We start from the raw sequence: 19,399 nt of genomic DNA on the forward strand, positions 1-19,399 counted from the left end.
TGCCGTAGGGACTCCTGCGCTACCGGCAGAACAAGGTCGCCATCATCTGCGACATCCAGAAGATATATCTCCAGATATCCCCGGCTCCGGAGAAAAGGCCCTTCCATCGCTTTCTGTGGCGGGATAATTAACAGGAACCGACCACATTTGAGTTCAACCGGGTGGTCTTTTGTGTGAACGCGTCGCCTTTCCTAGCGCAGTACACGTGACAAGGCACAATGCCCTATTCTCACGCAGCGAAAACGGTCCTTGAGCCAACGTACATGGATGCCTCCATGGACTCTGTTCGAAGCGATGAGGAAGGCGTTGAGCTCGTAAGGCAGCTGTTGGCGTTGTGGCACAAAGCCAGTATGCACCCTCGCAAATGGCTGAGCAACTCCGCGGCAGTACTGCAGACCATCCCGGAGGAGGATCGAACTAAGGAGAGCAACCTCACGAAGGGAGAGCTGCCGAATGTCAAGCCACTGGGAATCCGCTGGCTTGCGAATGAGGATCAGTTCACATTCGAACTGCAGCTATCGGAGATCGGCTCTAATCCAACAAAGCGCGCGTTTCTCAGTGCAACAGCAAGTTTATTTGATCCACTTGGACTCCTCGCACCGAACCTCGTGCAAGCAAGGATCCTGCTGCAAGAAATGTGGCTTTGGGGAGCAGCATGGGATGAGCCACTGCCCCCAGCAATCGCCAAGAAGGTTCTTGGTTGGCTTGAGCCGGTGACGGAGCTATCAACATTACGTGTACCACACTGCCTGACGGCCACGGCGCGCACAGCGATCAGCAGCCAGCTTCACGTGTTCTCAGATGCGTCCAAGATAGCATACGGAGCAGTCGCGTGTCTTGTCAGTCACTATGGCACTGGAAAACCGACAGCACGGTTCGTCCCAAGCAAGGTCCGTGAGGCACCAGTGACTGCTGTCAGCGTTCCGCGTCTTGAGCTAATGGCGGCGACAACCGGAGCAACGCTCGCCATATCATCCGCCGAGTCACTGAACCTCGACCCCCGAACAACGACGCTATGGTCGGACAGCAGCAACGTTCTGCACTGGATCACCAATCACAGCCGCACCTTCAAGCAGTTTGTGGCTAGTCGAGTGGGCGAGATTCAACGGCAAACCAATCCTACCCAGTGGCGGTATGTGCCCACCGTGCTCAATCAAGCCGACCTGGTCTCTCGAGGAATGTCAATGCAAGAGTTGGCGGGAAGCAGTTTATGGTGGAACCGCCCTGGCTTCTTCGGTGCCGCTAAAAGTGAACGGCCAGTTCAGCCGGAACTGAACCCCGTCCGTCAACTCTGGAGTTGAAGAAAGTCAACCCACCAACGGACGAGTCCATAGAGCTGGCTGCGGTGACCGTCGACCAATGCCACGGCGAGCTGAATCGTCATGAGCCAAGCCGCTACTCCGACTAGGTACGATTGTGCCGTATTCATGTTTGCTGTGTGCGATTCTCTACGAATTGCTCGTTTCCACCCGCAAAGCGAGAGTTTGACGAATTATCGGCACAGGCAATCCGGGACTCTGATGAGTTTTACAACAAGTGAGCGCAGCAACAGTCGCTACCAGAGTATGATGCAGTTAAGGCAGGCAAGCCGATCAATGCAACCTGCAAGCTGGTCTCGCTCAAGCCAATGATTGACGACGCTGGCCTTCTACGCGTCGGAAGTCGACTACGGCATGCTGATTTCTTGACTGCAGAACAATGCAATCCGATCGTCCTACCACGAGGAGATCATGTGACACAGCTGATTGTCAAGGCATGTCACGAACGAGGATATCACGCGTTCCGTGTCAGCCACGCGCTAGGCGAACTCTCATAACGCTACTGGATCGTCGCTGGCCGCGAAGAGGTGCGAGCTTGGGAAGCCAAGTGTGCGAGGAGCGCCCGGAACCGTACGAAGCCGGCAATGCAGGTGATGGGCGTCACTACCTTGGGTCCGAGTTAGCCTGCCGCTACGCGCATTCAGCCGAGTCTCTGTAGACTACGCCGGACTTTTTTATGACGAAGCCGGGTCGCGGCCAGACACAACACAAGCGGTATCCGTGCTTGTTCACCTGCTTGCAGACGAGAGCAGTGCATCTCGCGCTGTCATACGCCTTGACAACGGACTCGTTTCTGCAGGCGTACGTACGCTTCACCAATCAACGGTGAGTACCGATCGACGTCATCTCCGACAATGGCACGAATTTCGTCGGCTTCACCAATGAGCTTGCTCAGCTAGTCAAGCAGCTTGATGCAGAGGCGATTCAGCGGCAGACAGCGGACCAGCAGACTAGCTGGCGTTTCAACCCTCCAGCAGTACCACATTCCGCGGAGTGCATGAGGCGTTAGTAAAATCGGCAAAGCGTGCTATCTCGCCGATTCTGAAGAACACGGAGGTCACAGACGAGGAGCTTTTGTCTGCCATTGTCGGCGCAGAGGCGCTCATGAACTCACGGCCCCTGTCCTACATGTCGGCAGATGGTCGTGACCCGACTCCACTAACGCCCAACCATTTCCTGTACAGCCGGGTCGGTACTCGGTTTGCACCTGCAGGAGTGGACGAGAGCGAGTTCAACCCTCGGCAACGCTGGTGTGCAGTGCAAGAACTCATGCTGCACTTTTGGCGGAGATGGATGCAGTAAGACGTGCCAGAGCTGAACCGGCGAGTCAAGTGAAGGACGGTCGAGACAGACCTCAAGATCGACGACATCGTTCTATTGACATCCCAAGACAACCCACGGGGCACTTGGCCAATGGGTCGTGTCACCGAAGTGCACCCTTGTCCAAACGGACACGTGCGATTTGTGAAGGTCAAGGTGGGCGGCAAGACCTACACCCGCCCAATCGTGCGTCTTTGCAAGCTGTTCTGTGAGTAGCTCCTTGTTTGCCTATTTCAGAACAATATTCAATTTTCCTATTTTTTGGTCACTGTGAATTTCGGCACAGTGAGAAGGGAGAGAAATGTTTAGAACAGTATCTCTTTGTCGTTTTTACTATAATCGAGTGGCACATTCAAACTACAATTCTACGAGTGCTAGTTTGAAATTGCGTTATGAATTTGAGCAATTGTTACTTTGTACAGCAGGTACGACCAATTAATATTTACATACTCACCGGTTTTCGTTTCGCAGTCCAGCGCTGTGACTCAGCTAAATTATATTTCGTTTGCCTTGTATTGTCTGACTAGGGGCGCTGTCACCCCCTCGGGTGCGAGCACCCTTGGACAGAACCACTTCACTGAACGACAGTGTTCATTTTCGATTTCCTCTTCTGCTTCTGTTGCACAGTTTGAATGTGTGCTATTTTCGTACTCTGCTCACGATCGAACCAGGCGCGTATCGATCTCCATAATTTTATTTTCCGTTGCCATACCTTGCATGATTACAATTTTTACCTGTCAGGGTGGATGCAAGTTTGCGAGCTCCTGACCTTTACTCCTTTTTTCGGTTTCCCGGGGCACTAGGCCCTCGACCCCAATACGGACATCGCCGTGCTCACTGATGACGAGCTCATCGAGCTCATCCAGCGACTGGGACTGGAGTTCCCCAGAAAGGCGAAAAGGCCAATGCTGATTGCCCTACTGAGAGGATCCAAGGACTCGGCTCTTGTGAGTCATGCTAACCCTGATGTAGCTAGCGATTGCGCCGAACTCTCCGAACTTACCGGGGTAGTAAGGGAACTGAAATCAGGGCTAGAGACGAAGAAAGATATGAAATGTACAGCTGAGAGATTCCGACATTGTCACATGCACCGGTACAAACACAAGGCCCAGCTGCACAGCACATTGTAGAAAATTCGTACGTAGACTCCGCAAGTCAGCCACCAAGGCCGCATGCACCTGGCCATGACAAACGTTCGCAAAAGCAAAACCACCGTAGGGAGGAGACATCATGGTACACAGCACCGAACACACCCAAGAGTGCACCTGGACTCGTAGGACGACCCTGCGTGACGGTGTACTACATTGGAAATGTTGACCCCGACTGCGATGCGGATTCAATAGCTGAACACTGCGAGGCACAAGGTGTATCTGTAGTACAAAGCGACGTGTACACCTCCATGCACTTTAGAACAGCCTCTGCTCGTATTACAGTCTTGGTCACGGACGCCAAGAAGGTCGCGGAAGAATCGTTCTGGCCTGACGAAGTTGGCCGTACTGTGAGAGTGTGGCGATTTGGTACAGAGGCCTGGGGTCCTAAACCCGTTAAAGCATAATGGCTCAAACCACCGACCCACTCCCCTTGAACCCGCATGCTCAACACACCAATCGGATCAGCATGAAGCTTAATCCACATGCCGCCCCGTTTCACCCATACACCCACCACCTGACCCAGCACAGTAGTACACTTAACATTGGCCACATCAATATAGCATAATTATTACGCAGTCTATGCCACAAACTGTGTGAAGTTGAAAGTATAATGATAGAACAGCAGCTGGATATACTAGCCGTTTCCGAGACCTGGCTAGATAACAGTGTTTCTGATCTGGAAGTGCATATCCGTAGTCAGCTGAAAGTACTTGAGGCTGTTTGTATTCGTTTGCTTAAGCCTGATTTTTGTAAGCAGAGGAAACGTGTACAGTAAAACCTGTAACTAACGACCACCCCTTGGTGCCCGGAAAAGTGGTTTTTAGTGGCAGGTGGTCTTTAGTTAGAGGTTTGCACCGCGTGACCATTTGGCCCAGAATCTGCGAAAACCAGGCTTAGGGTGAAATTTCACAAAATGATTTTTTCCCATTTTCAGCTTCTACTGGGCATGGGAGGTCAGGAAACAAAATATTACAGGTGTGGGTAAACTCATAGTGGTATTAAAAGTATCTCAAACACACCAGGGTATTGTGTTAAAAAAATCCAAAAAAAATTATTATCACAGGAAAGAAATGAAGAGAGATCCACCAGACACAAGGAAGAGACATGGATGATTTTTGTTTAGGTGACATGACAAGGTAGGCATCTGGGGGCAGGCTTGTTGTGGCTCCTTTGTGCTTCAGGCTGTAGTGGCCATGCACAGTTGTGCATGAAATTTGTTTGCTCATCACTCAGCACATTCTGGGGTTGAATACATGTACTGGCATGCTCTTTCGCTACACACCAGAAGGAAACCTGACTCCAGTTGAGATGGCACCTTTTGAAGGGTGAATCTAGTACAACTGTTCAGAAACAAGCCAGAACACAGCCTTTCAAACTGCTCCACTGTTCATAGTAAGCGCATACTGAGTAGTGTGCTGGCGTGCTGCAGTGTCTGCTTGGTGCTGATCAGCAAGTGAAATATCGGCACCACGTACAATCCCTTGCAGCTAGCTGTCAAGCGAGGAAAGTCTCGAGTGGGGGCTACTCGATCTGCTCGCTCATTCGCCTGGCATTCAGTAGCACTTCATCGCCAAGGACTTCAATTCAAAACAGTTTTCACACTGCGCTTTAAGCCTTTTTCCTTGTGAACTTGCTGCAAACGTATGAGCTCTGCTGTGCGTGTTCCCTTTGCGTGAGGCCCAGAAACAGCTAGTATCTCCATACTTCGATTGGCTGGATCGATGTCGTCCAGGTTCTCCTCGCTATCGCCATCACGAGTCTAACTGGAGACGATTTCTTCACCATTTTCCGCAAGCAGCAGCTAGCGCAGAAATTTCGCCCTCCCTGAGTTTAGGAGATGGAATCCGTTCGATCAGCTCAAAAACTCTTCGTTGTGAATTTTTCCACTCGACCATGCTGAAATACGGCCAAAGTCATACCTGCGCAGGAAAGCTCGCCCCTCCGCGACGTCTCCTCAGCAATTTCTACTCCAACACTACTCCCAAGGCCGCAGAACAAAGTGTAGTGTGAACTCTGACAAGGAAAAGCAGCGGTGATCACTTGTCACTCCAAACGACAAGCTTCTCCTTGCGCCACCAATAATATTTTGTGCGACTGTTGATGCAAAAGTGACTGAAGCCAGTGCAGGCTTGAGCGCAGTTTTTAAATTTTATTGCAAGATGCACCGTGAAATCACGTGCCTTGTGACGCAAGAATGCCAAGTCGCGTGGCCCACGGCTCACGAGATTTCAGAGTCACCTTTGTCAAGTGCGCTTGGTACTCGCCTTGAACGCCCGTTGGTCTGGATGTGATCACACTTGTGTTGTTACTGCGCTCAGGAACCGTGTCGTAGGCCTACGAACCGGGACTTTTCCTGACCATGTACAATTGTGGGTCGAAGGCCAGTGAATTGATGATGAAATCACACTCTTTATGACGTAAGAAATCTCTCATGCAGTTCACGCGGCAAGTGCGTGCAAGCAGTGCTGCTCGCGTGCCAGTCAACACAAAGGAACCGAGCTAGCCGCTTTTGTCGAGCATCGACATGAAAACAAGGGACTTTTACTGTTGGACTATGTTCGGGATTGCAGGAGGTAAGTGTGAAAGACGAATAACTCTCCATGCTGTACGGGGCATATTTCAACGGCTTGCTGAGTAGTTAGTGCGGGGCGGGTTCTGGTGCACTTTTTGACCTTTGACCTTTGGGCCAAATAAGGCACACTGTGTCGGGCTCGTTTGGTCTGGCTCGGGGACTCCCCCAGGGTTTGACCTTTGACCTTTGGGTTAAATAAGGCACACTGTGTCGGGCGCGCTTGGTCTGGCCCCGGGACTCCCCCAGGGTTCGACCTTTGGCCCTGCCATGCCATAAATGTCATCATGTTCTTTTCCGTGGCGACCGTGCACTTGTGCACGTTCGGTGCATTCGCACCAGGGAGTAGTAAAATACGTACTACTCCCTGATTTGCACATCGTAGATGTGCAGTGAATGACATATTGCGCATGCGCGCATAAGTACGCGGAGCGTGCGACCTTCAGTGGCCCTGCGTGTGGAAAAGACGTATACACCAGGTGTACACGTGTCATTGTAGGGTGATATAGCCGACCTCATATACGCTGTACGGGGAGATTATTTCCTCAGTATGTTGTAGGCAGTGCTGGAGGTGACGTGACGATGGCGGAGCCAAGTGCAAAACGATCTAGGCAGCCCAGACAGCCCACCTCGAGTGCCGTGCGTGGGTTTTTGAAAAAGTTTTCTTTGCCAGGTTCAGGCACTGATCCTCTCGTCTTTTTCAGCAGCCATCATGACGAGCTCCGACAGGTTCTGCTCGAGGAGCTTCAGTCTCACCCTTTCAAGGTGGTTTTAGTTTTGAGGGTGGAGATGACACGAGAGTCGGCCACGGGTAGTACGTCTGCCGTCCCGTTTTTTAGAAGTAGACCGGCTCGGATCCTCAGCGAAGGGGACATTGATAGTGCAGTCAAGACGATGGTGGCGAGGATCACTGGTCTTATTGATAAGTGGATGCAGAACGGATCCAACTGGACCGTTTCTCGAGTGAGACAGCTGGATGTGTCGACAGCAAAGTACACTCCTCTTCGAGGTGAGTTTCTGTTCATCCGGCAGTGTTTGTTCGAAGCCTGTCGAATTTCTTGTGGAAAGTTGTAGATGTATGTTTTGTACCAGATGTACAGTTTTTCGTGATTGTCGAGAGGGTGTAGTTGTGATGTGGTGTTACTCTGAGCAAAGCCTTCGTTGTATTTTTGTGGTGTTCTGTAGGTGGTGCAGCTGCTATCCCGCCGAAATTAGAAAAAAAGAAGGCCATCATTAACGTAAAGAACAACGATGACAGGTGTTTGATGTGGGCGTTGTTGTCAGCGCTGCACCCCGTCGAACAGAATGCTGAGCGTGCATCCAAGTACACCCAGTATGTTGATGAGCTGCGGTTCGATGGTGTGATGTTCCCTGCAACGCTCCGTGATGTACCCAAAGTGGAGTTACAGAATGGTCTTGCAATCAATGTGTTTGGCTACGAGGGGAATCTGTACCCACTCTATCTCAGCGAGCGACAGGAGACTCCAATCAACCTCCTTCTTCATGACAACCACTTCACATGGATAAAAAACTTCAGTCGTGCATGTGAGAATAAGAACAAGCGGGCAACACACTACTGCTTGCGATGCCTCTCCGCACACAAAACAGCAGACTCCCTGCAGCATCACAGCGAGAGATGTCAGGTGATGAAGCCCGTGCCAGTCGTCATGCCCACAGCAAAGGACAGAATCCTCAAATATACAAATTTGAAGCACAGGATGGTGGCTCCATACATCATTTACGCTGATACGGAGGCCATCATTGAGCCGATGGAGGAACAGCATGGCAGCAGCACTGTACGCACAGCCCGTCATGTACCATGCAGCATCAGGTATGTTTTGTTGTTGGTGTTGTTTTTGACTAATGTTTGCTGTACTCATGCCTGCACAGTGCTTCCTGTTATTCCTTCTTGTCTTGTTCTCCCCTAATTGTGTTCGTGTTGTAGTATGTGCATTTTGTGTGATTCCATTTTTTCAAAATCACTTATTCTTACTTTCCTTCTTCTTTTATGCTCTTGTAGATATGCTGCCATCCGATCCAACGGTGAAGTCCGTGGCGAGTTTGACGACTGCAGTGAGAATGCCATTCACAACTTTTTCGACAGTCTCAAAGAGTTGGAAGGCAGTATCCAGGAGGATTTGGCTGATATCAAGCCAATTCGCATGACGGCAGAACTGGAGCTTGAGTTTCAGAACGCAGTCAACTGCTGGATATGTGATGAAGTACTTGGAGAAGATCGTGTTCGTGATCATGATCATCTCACTGGTAAGTATTATAATTTTTTGTTTATTTTTTGTTGTTTTGCAGTTGTGTGTAGATATGCGTATGAAATGTGTATAGTGCATTTTCATGTCTTTGTAGCTGTTTGCATCTGTGTTTTATCATGGTGTATTGAATTGTATTGTCTGTGGTATCACCTTCACTGTAGATGTTTACCATGTTTGTGTATTCCCCTCTTTCTGAATATCTGCACAGGCAACTACCGCGGTGCTGCACACTACCAGTGTAATATTCAGCTGAGTATCTACCCAGATCGCCAGATCATTCCGGTTGTGTTTCACAACCTGAAAGGGTACGATGCTCACCACCTCATCGCCCACATTGGTATGACCGAGGTTGAAGAGGTGGAGTACGAGGACTCTAACCAGCGTAAGCGGATTAAGAAGGTTGGTGAGATCAGTGTCATCGCCAACAACATGGAGAAATATATTTCATTCAAGTGGCGTCAGTACCGCTTCATCGACTCCATGGCCTTCTTGAACTCCTCTCTTGACTCGTTGGTGAGCAACACCCCGGAAGATGCGCTCAAGCTTACTCGTACATTGGCCCATCATGACCTTCTCCTGCGTAAGGGTGTCTACCCCTACGAGTACATGGACTCCTTTGCTCGGTTTGATGAGACACAGCTGCCACCTAAATCAGCATTTGAGTCTAGTTTGACTGGAGAAGGTATCAGTGATGCCGACTATGCCCATGCTCAGAACGTATGGCAGGTAAGCAGCTTGTGCCTTCTGTATTGTGCTCTACTTATGACTTTGAATGCTGTTGTGATGTGCTCTACTCATTTTTTTGTACTCATTGCTCTCTATCTGTGGATGCTTGTGTGCATGTGTGTATGGATGCTTGCGTGTGTGTGTGTGTGTGCGTTGTTGTTTTGTTTTTCGTTTTGCAGACATTTGAGTGCAGTACAATGGAGACCTATCATGACCTCTATTTGCAAACAGATGTCTATCTTCTACAAACATGAAAATCATGAAAGTGCCGTCAATGGCACCAGCACAGCCAGGTAGGTGGCACAGAGATTTAAAGCCGGAGACAACGTCAGCTACATTGAGCTGGTCTTGGGGAAAGACAATGAACTTAGGGGCAAGTTGCCGGAATGTAGATACACACGCTTGCACGATGCTATGGACTGTAGAAGTATCAATGCGATACTCTTTTGCCAACTGCTGGAATTCCTCGGCATGAGCCATCCATTGGAGGAATATTGCAAGACGTTTTTTCCCAGAGATCACTTGCGCAAGTGCGTCGTCTGACAATCAATGGTATCTTTGACCAAATCGTGCACAGCCAGAAATGTGCATTTGGTCACTCGAAACTTTTCGATGAACCTCTCATCTTCGACACCTTGGAAGTCTTGTCCAAGTCTACTCCATATCCCCAAGATCTCTTTTTCCCAAACACCATCATCGTCGCCATCAGCATGAGCCGACCAGAACCGACGCTTGCGTGGCAACGATCCTACAAAACCCAGAAATCCTGGATTCAACATGACAGGTAGGAGCAAGGATGATATCGTCACTCTCTTCCTCTTCCTGAGAACAAATTTAACACTTTCTTCTGCGTTCATCTTCGTCACTATCACTAGTATCATCTTTCCGTTGGACAACAGCAGCTCGTGGACCAACTTCCTGACCACTATTGGGTTGCGTTGCCGTCATCCAATTCAGCAGCCAGCGTGACATCTCGATCTCTGTCAAAACTACAACGGACTCGAACATGAACTGAACATAATACCTTATCCCGTCCATTTACCTAGCAGAGACACACACCTGGCGACCGCATGGAACATATTACAGTTGATGAGTGAGTTAATGCTTATCTCATGCCGAATGCATTTGTGTACCAGTGATTTAGCCACCTGTTTACGTACATGTAGGTCATCGGGTTCATTCTGTTATTACCAAGTAACGCTCATTCTAAGCTTGCTTCAACACGTGTATTCCCATTTGATGGTGGGAGTGTTGAGTGTTACTGAGCGAATGCTGTTGAGTTACTCGAGCCCAATGCATATACAATACACACACACACGACATATACAACGTATTGCATACAGGTGACTCTTCCGCCTATTGAGCAAGGTCTTGGCGGCCATTTAAATTATTTTGCCATTACTGAGCAGTGCCAACTCTAAGCTCCCGTCAACATGTGCTCCGATTTGATGGGATTTGCTGAGGAGAGTGTAAACACTGCGTTAATCACGCTCAAGTCGGCTAAGGGCCAACTCAAGGATCCTCCGTTCCTCAGCTTCATCAGTTTCAGGCATTGGCGTGGTCACAGGTGCCTCGTCAGTAGCCACTTTCCTTTGTAGTTTCATTGTCCCATGGGACAACAAACAACAACAACAACCAACAACAACCAACAACAACCAACAACAACCAACAACAACCAACAACAACCAACAACAACCAACAACAACCAACAACAACCAACAACAACCAACAACAACCAACAACAACCAACAACAAACAACAACAACCAACAACAACCAACAACAACCAACAACAACAACCAACAACAACAACCGACAACAACCAACAACCAACAACAACAGCCAACAACAACCAACAACAACCAACAACAACCGACAACAACCGACAACAGCCAACAACAACCAACAACAACCAACAACAACCAACAACAACAACCAACAACAACCACCAACAACAATCAACAACCGACAACAACTGACAACAACCGACAACAACCGACAACAACCAACAACAACCAACAACAACCAACAACAACCAACAACAACAACCAACAACAACAACCAACAACAACAACCAACAACAACAACCAACAACAACAACCAACAACAACCGACAACAGCCAACAACAGCCAACAACAGCCAACAACAACCAACAACAACAACAACAACAACACCAACAACGACGACGACAACAACAACAACAGTGTCTGGTAATATAATGTGTGGCAGAGTTAATCTCATTTTAATGTAATCATTGTGAGCATAAATTTACGCAAGTATATAAGCATTTTCTCAAGCTGGGGAAATGTATGCCCGCAGATACTGAACTTGATCAATTTGATGATATATGGACTATGCTGTGCACACACTGCAAACCAAAGTGTGTAGGGTAATATTTGATGATACAATGAAGATTATTATACCGCACGATGCACTATATCCTGCAATATGATTGAGGCACAAGCCTGAAATATTTAACAAAAAATGTATATTGTTGGAGCCGGCCCGACACGCCAAGATAGGAGGAATTAATGACAGAAGAACGGCGGGGAGTTTTTGTATGAAAATGATGAAACATGTTCAATGTGGGGTCCTGTCCATTAAATGTCCTTGTGACCATATGCAAGTGTGGCCATACCATCATCCAGTATGTACCGCTTGCAGTCGAATGGAGACAATGCCACCTTGGTGGTTACCTCCTCATACACTGTGTGGCAATGTGATCGGAGACCCGTCATAGGCCTGGAAGACACACGATGACTGAGCAGTGCATCTACATAGTCCTTGTGGGTGATGGTATTTGCCAGGACTGCCTTTCGCACACCCTTGGCCCGTTTGGCCGATTCCTGTCCGATGTAGGAGTACATCTTCGATCTTAGACCTACAAACTCCACCATGGATTTCCCACCAAGCTCATCTTTGAATTTGCCAACCACTTTCTTATTGGCAGAAGTGTACTGAGGATGGTCAGTGGGAAAGTTGCTGGTGTCATACAGAGACAGATCCATCTCTGCATAAACATCACCGGTGGTGATGTGCACAATAACAGAGTCGGTGTCGGTGTACAACAGCCGGATTCTGCTACCATACTGCTCCTTCAGCACATCGTAGTAGAAGGAGTACATGTGTACCTTTGACAGGTCTAGTATCGACATACCCACATAGACCGGCTTGTTGAGCTTGATCTCAGTGTACTGCTTTTCTATTCCGACAAGCCCGTTCGGGAAAATGTCGTGCCGCACATATGTAGGCTTGCTCACTGCCCTCAGTACCTGCTCCTCACTTTCTTCTCGCAAGAGATCGATGCGTATTCGATTACGAACGTTCTCCATCGTCTTGCCAAAGACTGAGTTGTTCATCAGCTGCAGCACACAAACAGGCAAACATGACACATGAGAATCATATCATGCCATTCCTTCACATCAGCATATTTTTCAATTAGCATACTCCACGTCACACTTGCACCATACATGCGACAAAAACAACAACAACAACAACAACAACAACATACAAGACTGCACACAACGGTTGCATTTACCTTGTAAAAGCTCTTCTCAAAGTCGGTTGTAGCCCTCGTGCGAAGTGCAGTGTTCAGATTGATGTAGGGAGCCATCCAGGCACTCTGCTGAAATCCCAACACCTTGTGAACAGCGGTCACCACCATGCCCAGACGCGAATACAGCTGCAGTGTACGGTAGTGTAACACATACTTGGACTTGGGTAGGAGACTGGGTGTCAACTTGACTCCATCTACGGCTGACACTTTGAGCTCCTCCACAAGTGCTTGTTGGTATGGTGATAGCTTATCTGAGAATGTTCTCATCACTTCCGGTGCGAGTGGATAATCATTGAAGTAGTGGTGCAGCGAAGAGGGTACCTCAAGATCACACTCCACAATGAACCCAGTGCTCGAATCTACAGGGTGTGCCAGTATCTCGGACAGGTTCTTGTCACACCAGGCAAACTCGGATGTCGGCATACTCTGGCACATAGCCCAGCCATACAGGTTGTTGGCATCAAGGTATAGCAGGTATGATGTGGGCTCGGCAGAATTGTACTGATCCATCGTTGGGTTGTTGGCCTTGCCGTACCGCTGCGACGCCATTGAGATGCCCCCACGTAGACCGGCTTCGACAAACAGATGCATGTCTACATCCGTGAGCAGCTGCAGTTCAATCTGGGTGAACCGTAGTAGAGCATCCCATGCATATCCTACATAACACCATACAACACACCAGAACACAAACACGAAAGTCAATACACCATGCAAAAAGTATATAAATACACCGACAAGAAAGCACAAGAATACTAACAGAGAACACCATCTAAAGGAGAGAATACATTGGACAACAACAAAGACTGATGAACATACCTGGGAGAGTAAGGTAATGGGCTGGATCCAACCCATACGTCTTGTATGCCGTCTTGCGGAAATGCTCAAAGACATCTGCTAGAAGATAGACATCTGTTTGCAAATAGAGGTCATGATAGGTCTCCATTGTACTGCACTCAAATGTCTGCAAAACGAAAAACAAAACAACAACGCACACACACACACACACACGCAAGCATCCATACACACATGCACACAAGCATCCACAGATAGAGAGCAATGAGTACAAAAAAATGAGTAGAGCACATCACAACAGCATTCAAAGTCATAAGTAGAGCACAATACAGAAGGCACAAGCTGCTTACCTGCCATACGTTCTGAGCATGGGCATAGTCGGCATCACTGATACCTTCTCCAGTCAAACTAGACTCAAATGCTGATTTAGGTGGCAGCTGTGTCTCATCAAACCGAGCAAAGGAGTCCATGTACTCGTAGGGGTAGACACCCTTACGCAGGAGAAGGTCATGATGGGCCAATGTACGAGTAAGCTTGAGCGCATCTTCCGGGGTGTTGCTCACCAACGAGTCAAGAGAGGAGTTCAAGAAGGCCATGGAGTCGATGAAGCGGTACTGACGCCACTTGAATGAAATATATTTCTCCATGTTGTTGGCGATGACACTGATCTCACCAACCTTCTTAATCCGCTTACGCTGGTTAGAGTCCTCGTACTCCACCTCTTCAACCTCGGTCATACCAATGTGGGCGATGAGGTGGTGAGCATCGTACCCTTTCAGGTTGTGAAACACAACCGGAATGATCTGGCGATCTGGGTAGATACTTAGCTGAATATTACACTGGTAGTGTGCAGCACCGCGGTAGTTGCCTGTGCAGATATTCAGAAAGAGGGGAATACACAAACATGGTAAACATCTACAGTGAAGGTGATACCACAGACAATACAATTCAATACACCATGATAAAACACAGATGCAAACAGCTACAAAGACATGAAAATGCACTATACACATCATGCGCATATCTACACACAACTGCAAAACAACAAAAATAAACAAAAAATTATAATACTTACCAGTGAGATGATCATGATCACGAACACGATCTTCTCCAAGTACTTCATCACATATCCAGCAGTTGACTGCGTTCTGAAACTCAAGCTCCAGTTCTGCCGTCATGCGAATTGGCTTGATATCAGCCAAATCCTCCTGGATACTGCCTTCCAACTCTTTGAGACTGTCGAAAAAGTTGTGAATGGCATTCTCACTGCAGTCGTCAAACTCGCCACGGACTTCACCGTTGGATCGGATGGCAGCATATCTACAAGAGCATAAAAGAAGAAGGAAAGTAAGAATGAGTGATTTTTAAAAAAAATGGAATCACACAAAATGCACATACTACAACACGAACACAATTAGGGGAGAACAAGACAAGAAGGAATAACAGGAAGCACTGTGCAGGCATGAGTACAGCAAACATTAGTCAAAAACAACACCAACAACAAAACATACCTGATGCTGCATGGTACATGACGGGCTGTGCGTACAGTGCTGCTGCCATGCTGTTCCTCCATCGGCTCAATGATGGCCTCCGTATCAGCGTAAATGATGTATGGAGCCACCATCCTGTGCTTCAAATTTGTATATTTGAGGATTCTGTCCTTTGCTGTGGGCATGACGACTGGCACGGGCTTCATCACCTGACATCTCTCGCTGTGATGCTGCAGGGAGTCTGCTGTTTTGTGTGCGGAGAGGCATCGCAAGCAGTAGTGTGTTGCCCGCTTGTTCTTATTCTCACATGCACGACTGAAGTTTTTTATCCATGTGAAGTGGTTGTCATGAAGAAGGAGGTTGATTGGAGTCTCCTGTCGCTCGCTGAGATAGAGTGGGTACAGATTCCCCTCGTAGCCAAACACATTGATTGCAAGACCATTCTGTAACTCCACTTTGGGTACATCACGGAGCGTTGCAGGGAACATCACACCATCGAACCGCAGCTCATCAACATACTGGGTGTACTTGGATGCACGCTCAGCATTCTGTTCGACGGGGTGCAGCGCTGACAACAACGCCCACATCAAACACCTGTCATCGTTGTTCTTTACGTTAATGATGGCCTTCTTTTTTTCTAATTTCGGCGGGATAGCAGCTGCACCACCTACAGAACACCACAAAAATACAACGAAGGCTTTGCTCAGAGTAACACCACATCACAACTACACCCTCTCGACAATCACGAAAAACTGTACATCTGGTACAAAACATACATCTACAACTTTCCACAAGAAATTCGACAGGCTTCGAACAAACACTGCCGGATGAACAGAAACTCACCTCGAAGAGGAGTGTACTTTGCTGTCGACACATCCAGCTGTCTCACTCGAGAAACGGTCCAGTTGGATCCGTTCTGCATCCACTTATCAATAAGACCAGTGATCCTCGCCACCATCGTCTTGACTGCACTATCAATGTCCCCTTCGCTGAGGATCCGAGCCGGTCTACTTCTAAAAAACGGGACGGCAGACGTACTACCCGTGGCCGACTCTCGTGTCATCTCCACCCTCAAAACTAAAACCACCTTGAAAGGGTGAGACTGAAGCTCCTCGAGCAGAACCTGTCGGAGCTCGTCATGATGGCTGCTGAAAAAGACGAGAGGATCAGTGCCTGAACCTGGCAAAGAAAACTTTTTCAAAAACCCACGCACGGCACTCGAGGTGGGCTGTCTGGGCTGCCTAGATCGTTTTGCACTTGGCTCCGCCATCGTCACGTCACCTCCAGCACTGCCTACAACATACTGAGGAAATAATCTCCCCGTACAGCGTATATGAGGTCGGCTATATCACCCTACAATGACACGTGTACACCTGGTGTATACGTCTTTTCCACACGCAGGGCCACTGAAGGTCGCACGCTCCGCGTACTTATGCGCGCATGCGCAATATGTCATTCACTGCACATCTACGATGTGCAAATCAGGGAGTAGTACGTATTTTACTACTCCCTGGTGCGAATGCACCGAACGTGCACAAGTGCACGGTCGCCACGGAAAAGAACATGATGACATTTATGGCATGGCAGGGCCAAAGGTCGAACCCTGGGGGAGTCCCGGGGCCAGACCAAGCGCGCCCGACACAGTGTGCCTTATTTAACCCAAAGGTCAAAGGTCAAACCCTGGGGGAGTCCCCGAGCCAGACCAAACGAGCCCGACACAGTGTGCCTTATTTGGCCCAAAGGTCAAAGGTCAAAAAGTGCACCAGAACCCGCCCCGCACTAACTACTTTGCTGCCATTGCAACACTCCTAGGACAGTTTGTGGGGTTCTCAGCAGTTCAAGCAGGAAATGAAGCTCATCTTACCTCTGCCATCATGGTCTGTTCCGAGTAGCGTTCCAGGCACATTCGCGATCGATGGCCGCGTATCGTGATGAAGGAAGCGTCATCCTACGTCACAGAGCAAGCGATCTCACTGTGCATCTTGCAATAAAATTCCAAAACTGCACTCAGGCCTGCAGTCACTTTTGCATCAACAGTCGCACAAAAAATTATTGGTGGCGCAAGGAGAAGCTTGTCTTTTGGAGTGACAAGTGCTCATCGCTGCTTTTCCTTGTCAGAGTCCACACTACACTTTGTTTTGCGGCCTTGAGAGTAGTGTTGGAGTAGAAATTGCTGAGGAGACGTCGCGGAGGGGCGAGCTTATCTGCGCAGGTATGACTTTGGCCGTATTTCAGCATGGTCGAGTGGAAAAATTCAAAAAGGTTTATTTCAAGAAAACCCCAAAAGGAAGATGGGGGACATGTCCTCAGCGCTAGAAGAGGTGTTCTACTATCTGCTGGTGTATAGTTCTGGCCAATTGAGGCCGTAGCTGGCTGTTTTGCCAGCGCTTGTAAATTGGCTATTTTCAAGACGATCATTTGTGGCGTCAGGGGGTGATGGACCACGTCTTCTGCGATGCTGGCGTGGCTAAGCAAAACTTCTCCAGGAACTCTTCTAAGGTGAGGCAATGTTGGCTTGATGGAGTTTTGTTCATAGCTTGTTCGTATACGCTGTGGTGTGACTCGTTTCTAGACCCATAAATAATGTGATATTTTGAGGGGTCTGCAAATTTCAAGGTTCCCTTCAACCTTTTCAAGGGCTTTGCACAATCCATCCACACCCCAAAGGGAACCTACCTGCAAATTTTGAGCGAAATCGGAGAGATCCACTTGCACACATACAAAGGTATTCTCAGACATGCTCTCTTAAGAGAACCAGAGGGTTCACAACATTTGGCGACCACGCCAGGATACGAAGCGAGCATGGCACAGGAACTATGGATATTTGATGCCAGCTTTATCAACAACGAAATTCGGTAAGGATTTGAAGGCGATAGGTTGAGAGATTACATGGAGAAGAGGCTCCGACAGAGCGAGGAGTTTGAAGAGCGCAGTGCTAGACGGCAAGAGTGTGCGCTCCGCGCAGAGTTTAACGAAAAGCTCAAGAAGATGGCCGAGCGCATCGCCGTCAGTACATTTTATGAGGAAGCAAAGCGAGATTTGCTTGTCTCGCCCGGAAGGACGTCGGACAAGGCGTGTAAGACTTTGCTTACAGACAAGCAGCGGTCAGAAGAGTACTTGAAGCCAGTGGGAGGATCAGATCCAAGGCCCACTGCGTCGGTACAGAGCATGGCGACATCGGTCGGAGACGCTCAGAAGCAGCTGGAGTCTCGGCCGAACGACGTACCCCAATGCCTTGCTTTTTCACGCTAGTAATTATGACTTTCAGCTATGCAAAATGCGAACATGATCACCTATCCAATACCGGTAGTCTATTATATTCATTATTCATATCTTTTTGCATCTTTCCCTCGAGTGGGTCTATTGTTATTAGGCAATTGTCTGTTATAGTCACCACTATAAATAAAAACCCAATCCAATCTAATCCAAAAAAACGTAGAGCCGCAAGACGTAGAGGCGCAAGACGTAAAGGCTCAAGATGTAGAGGCGCAAGACGTAGAGGCGCAAGACGTAGAGGCGCAAGACGTAGAGGCTCAAGACGTAGAGGCGCAAGACGTAGAAGCGCAAGACATAGAAGCGCAAGACGTAGAAGCGCAAGACTTAGACACGCAAGACGTAGGAGAGCAAGACGTAGAAGCGCAAGACGTAGAAGCGCAAGGCGTAGAAGCTAAGGACATGCAAAGGGCGATACTGGTTAGCATGGAAGAAGTTAGCACGGAAAAAGTGAGCGGCTAGACTGTGTGGAACATGGAGATTAGATGTATGTTATCCGGTCCAGCGTCCGCCCCACGACGCAGTGGCCCAGTAACGGTGTCATGTGTGACAGCCAAGATCTGCAAGCATATCGGTTGTGTGTTGTCTGGTCCATCGTCCGCCCCATGTCGAAGTGGATCGGTGACAGTGTCGTGTGCAACAGCCCACAGCGGCAAGCTCCGCGAAATCGAGTCGGCCGAAGTGGTGGGCATTAGTGATATTCTACCATGGCCACCACTGCAGCAGAAGATGGCACGTAGTATACCCCAAATCGTTTGACTTGTGAGTTGTTGTACGGCGGTGAGAAGCCCTTTGGCGGGGAGAATGTTGTGAAACCACAAGTTCTCGACAGTGAAAGGCCTTCTCGCTTGTGATATGTTGTTCGTTTTAATGCAGCTGTATCCCGACTTCGCCGTACCGCTGATGTTTACGACGTGGCATACGCTACAGGCGCTA

General features: G+C 48.7%; 3 protein-coding genes across 4 annotated transcripts; 2 read left to right on the forward strand and 1 right to left on the reverse strand.

Moving 5' to 3' along the window:
- Positions 1–218: 218 nt before the first annotated feature.
- On the forward strand, positions 219–1,301 carry LOC135824389 (uncharacterized). Its single transcript, XM_065337121.1, has one exon. It carries the CDS (start codon positions 219–221, stop codon positions 1,299–1,301), a length of 1,083 nt encoding a protein of 360 aa, XP_065193193.1.
- A 5,127-nt stretch (positions 1,302–6,428) lies between these two features.
- Positions 6,429–9,606, forward strand: LOC135824390 (uncharacterized). Its single transcript, XM_065337122.1, has 5 exons — positions 6,429–7,368; positions 7,545–8,190; positions 8,380–8,624; positions 8,835–9,352; positions 9,532–9,606. The coding sequence occupies exons 1-5, from the start codon at positions 6,942–6,944 to the stop codon at positions 9,604–9,606; spliced, it is 1,911 nt and encodes a 636-aa protein (XP_065193194.1). The 5' UTR covers positions 6,429–6,941.
- Positions 9,607–11,553: 1,947 nt separating this feature from the next.
- On the reverse strand, positions 11,554–16,904 carry LOC135824792 (uncharacterized). Of its 2 annotated transcripts, XM_065337494.1 has the most exons (7): positions 16,034–16,904; positions 15,212–15,857; positions 14,776–15,020; positions 14,051–14,568; positions 13,725–13,869; positions 12,891–13,564; positions 11,554–12,714 (listed from the first exon to the last, which is right to left on the reverse strand). In XM_065337494.1, the coding sequence occupies exons 1-7, from the start codon at positions 16,458–16,460 to the stop codon at positions 11,953–11,955; spliced, it is 3,417 nt and encodes a 1,138-aa protein (XP_065193566.1). In that variant the 5' UTR covers positions 16,461–16,904; the 3' UTR covers positions 11,554–11,952. The 2 variants fall into 2 exon arrangements, with proteins under 2 accessions (XP_065193566.1, XP_065193568.1); XM_065337496.1 differs by lacking the exon at positions 16,034–16,904 and having other exon boundaries at positions 11,556–12,714; positions 14,776–14,991; positions 15,212–15,388.
- Positions 16,905–19,399: the final 2,495 nt, after the last annotated feature.

Source organism: Sycon ciliatum, chromosome 9 (genome assembly GCF_964019385.1).
Source record: "Sycon ciliatum chromosome 9, ocSycCili1.1, whole genome shotgun sequence".
NCBI classification, from domain to species: domain Eukaryota; kingdom Metazoa; phylum Porifera; class Calcarea; order Leucosolenida; family Sycettidae; genus Sycon; species Sycon ciliatum.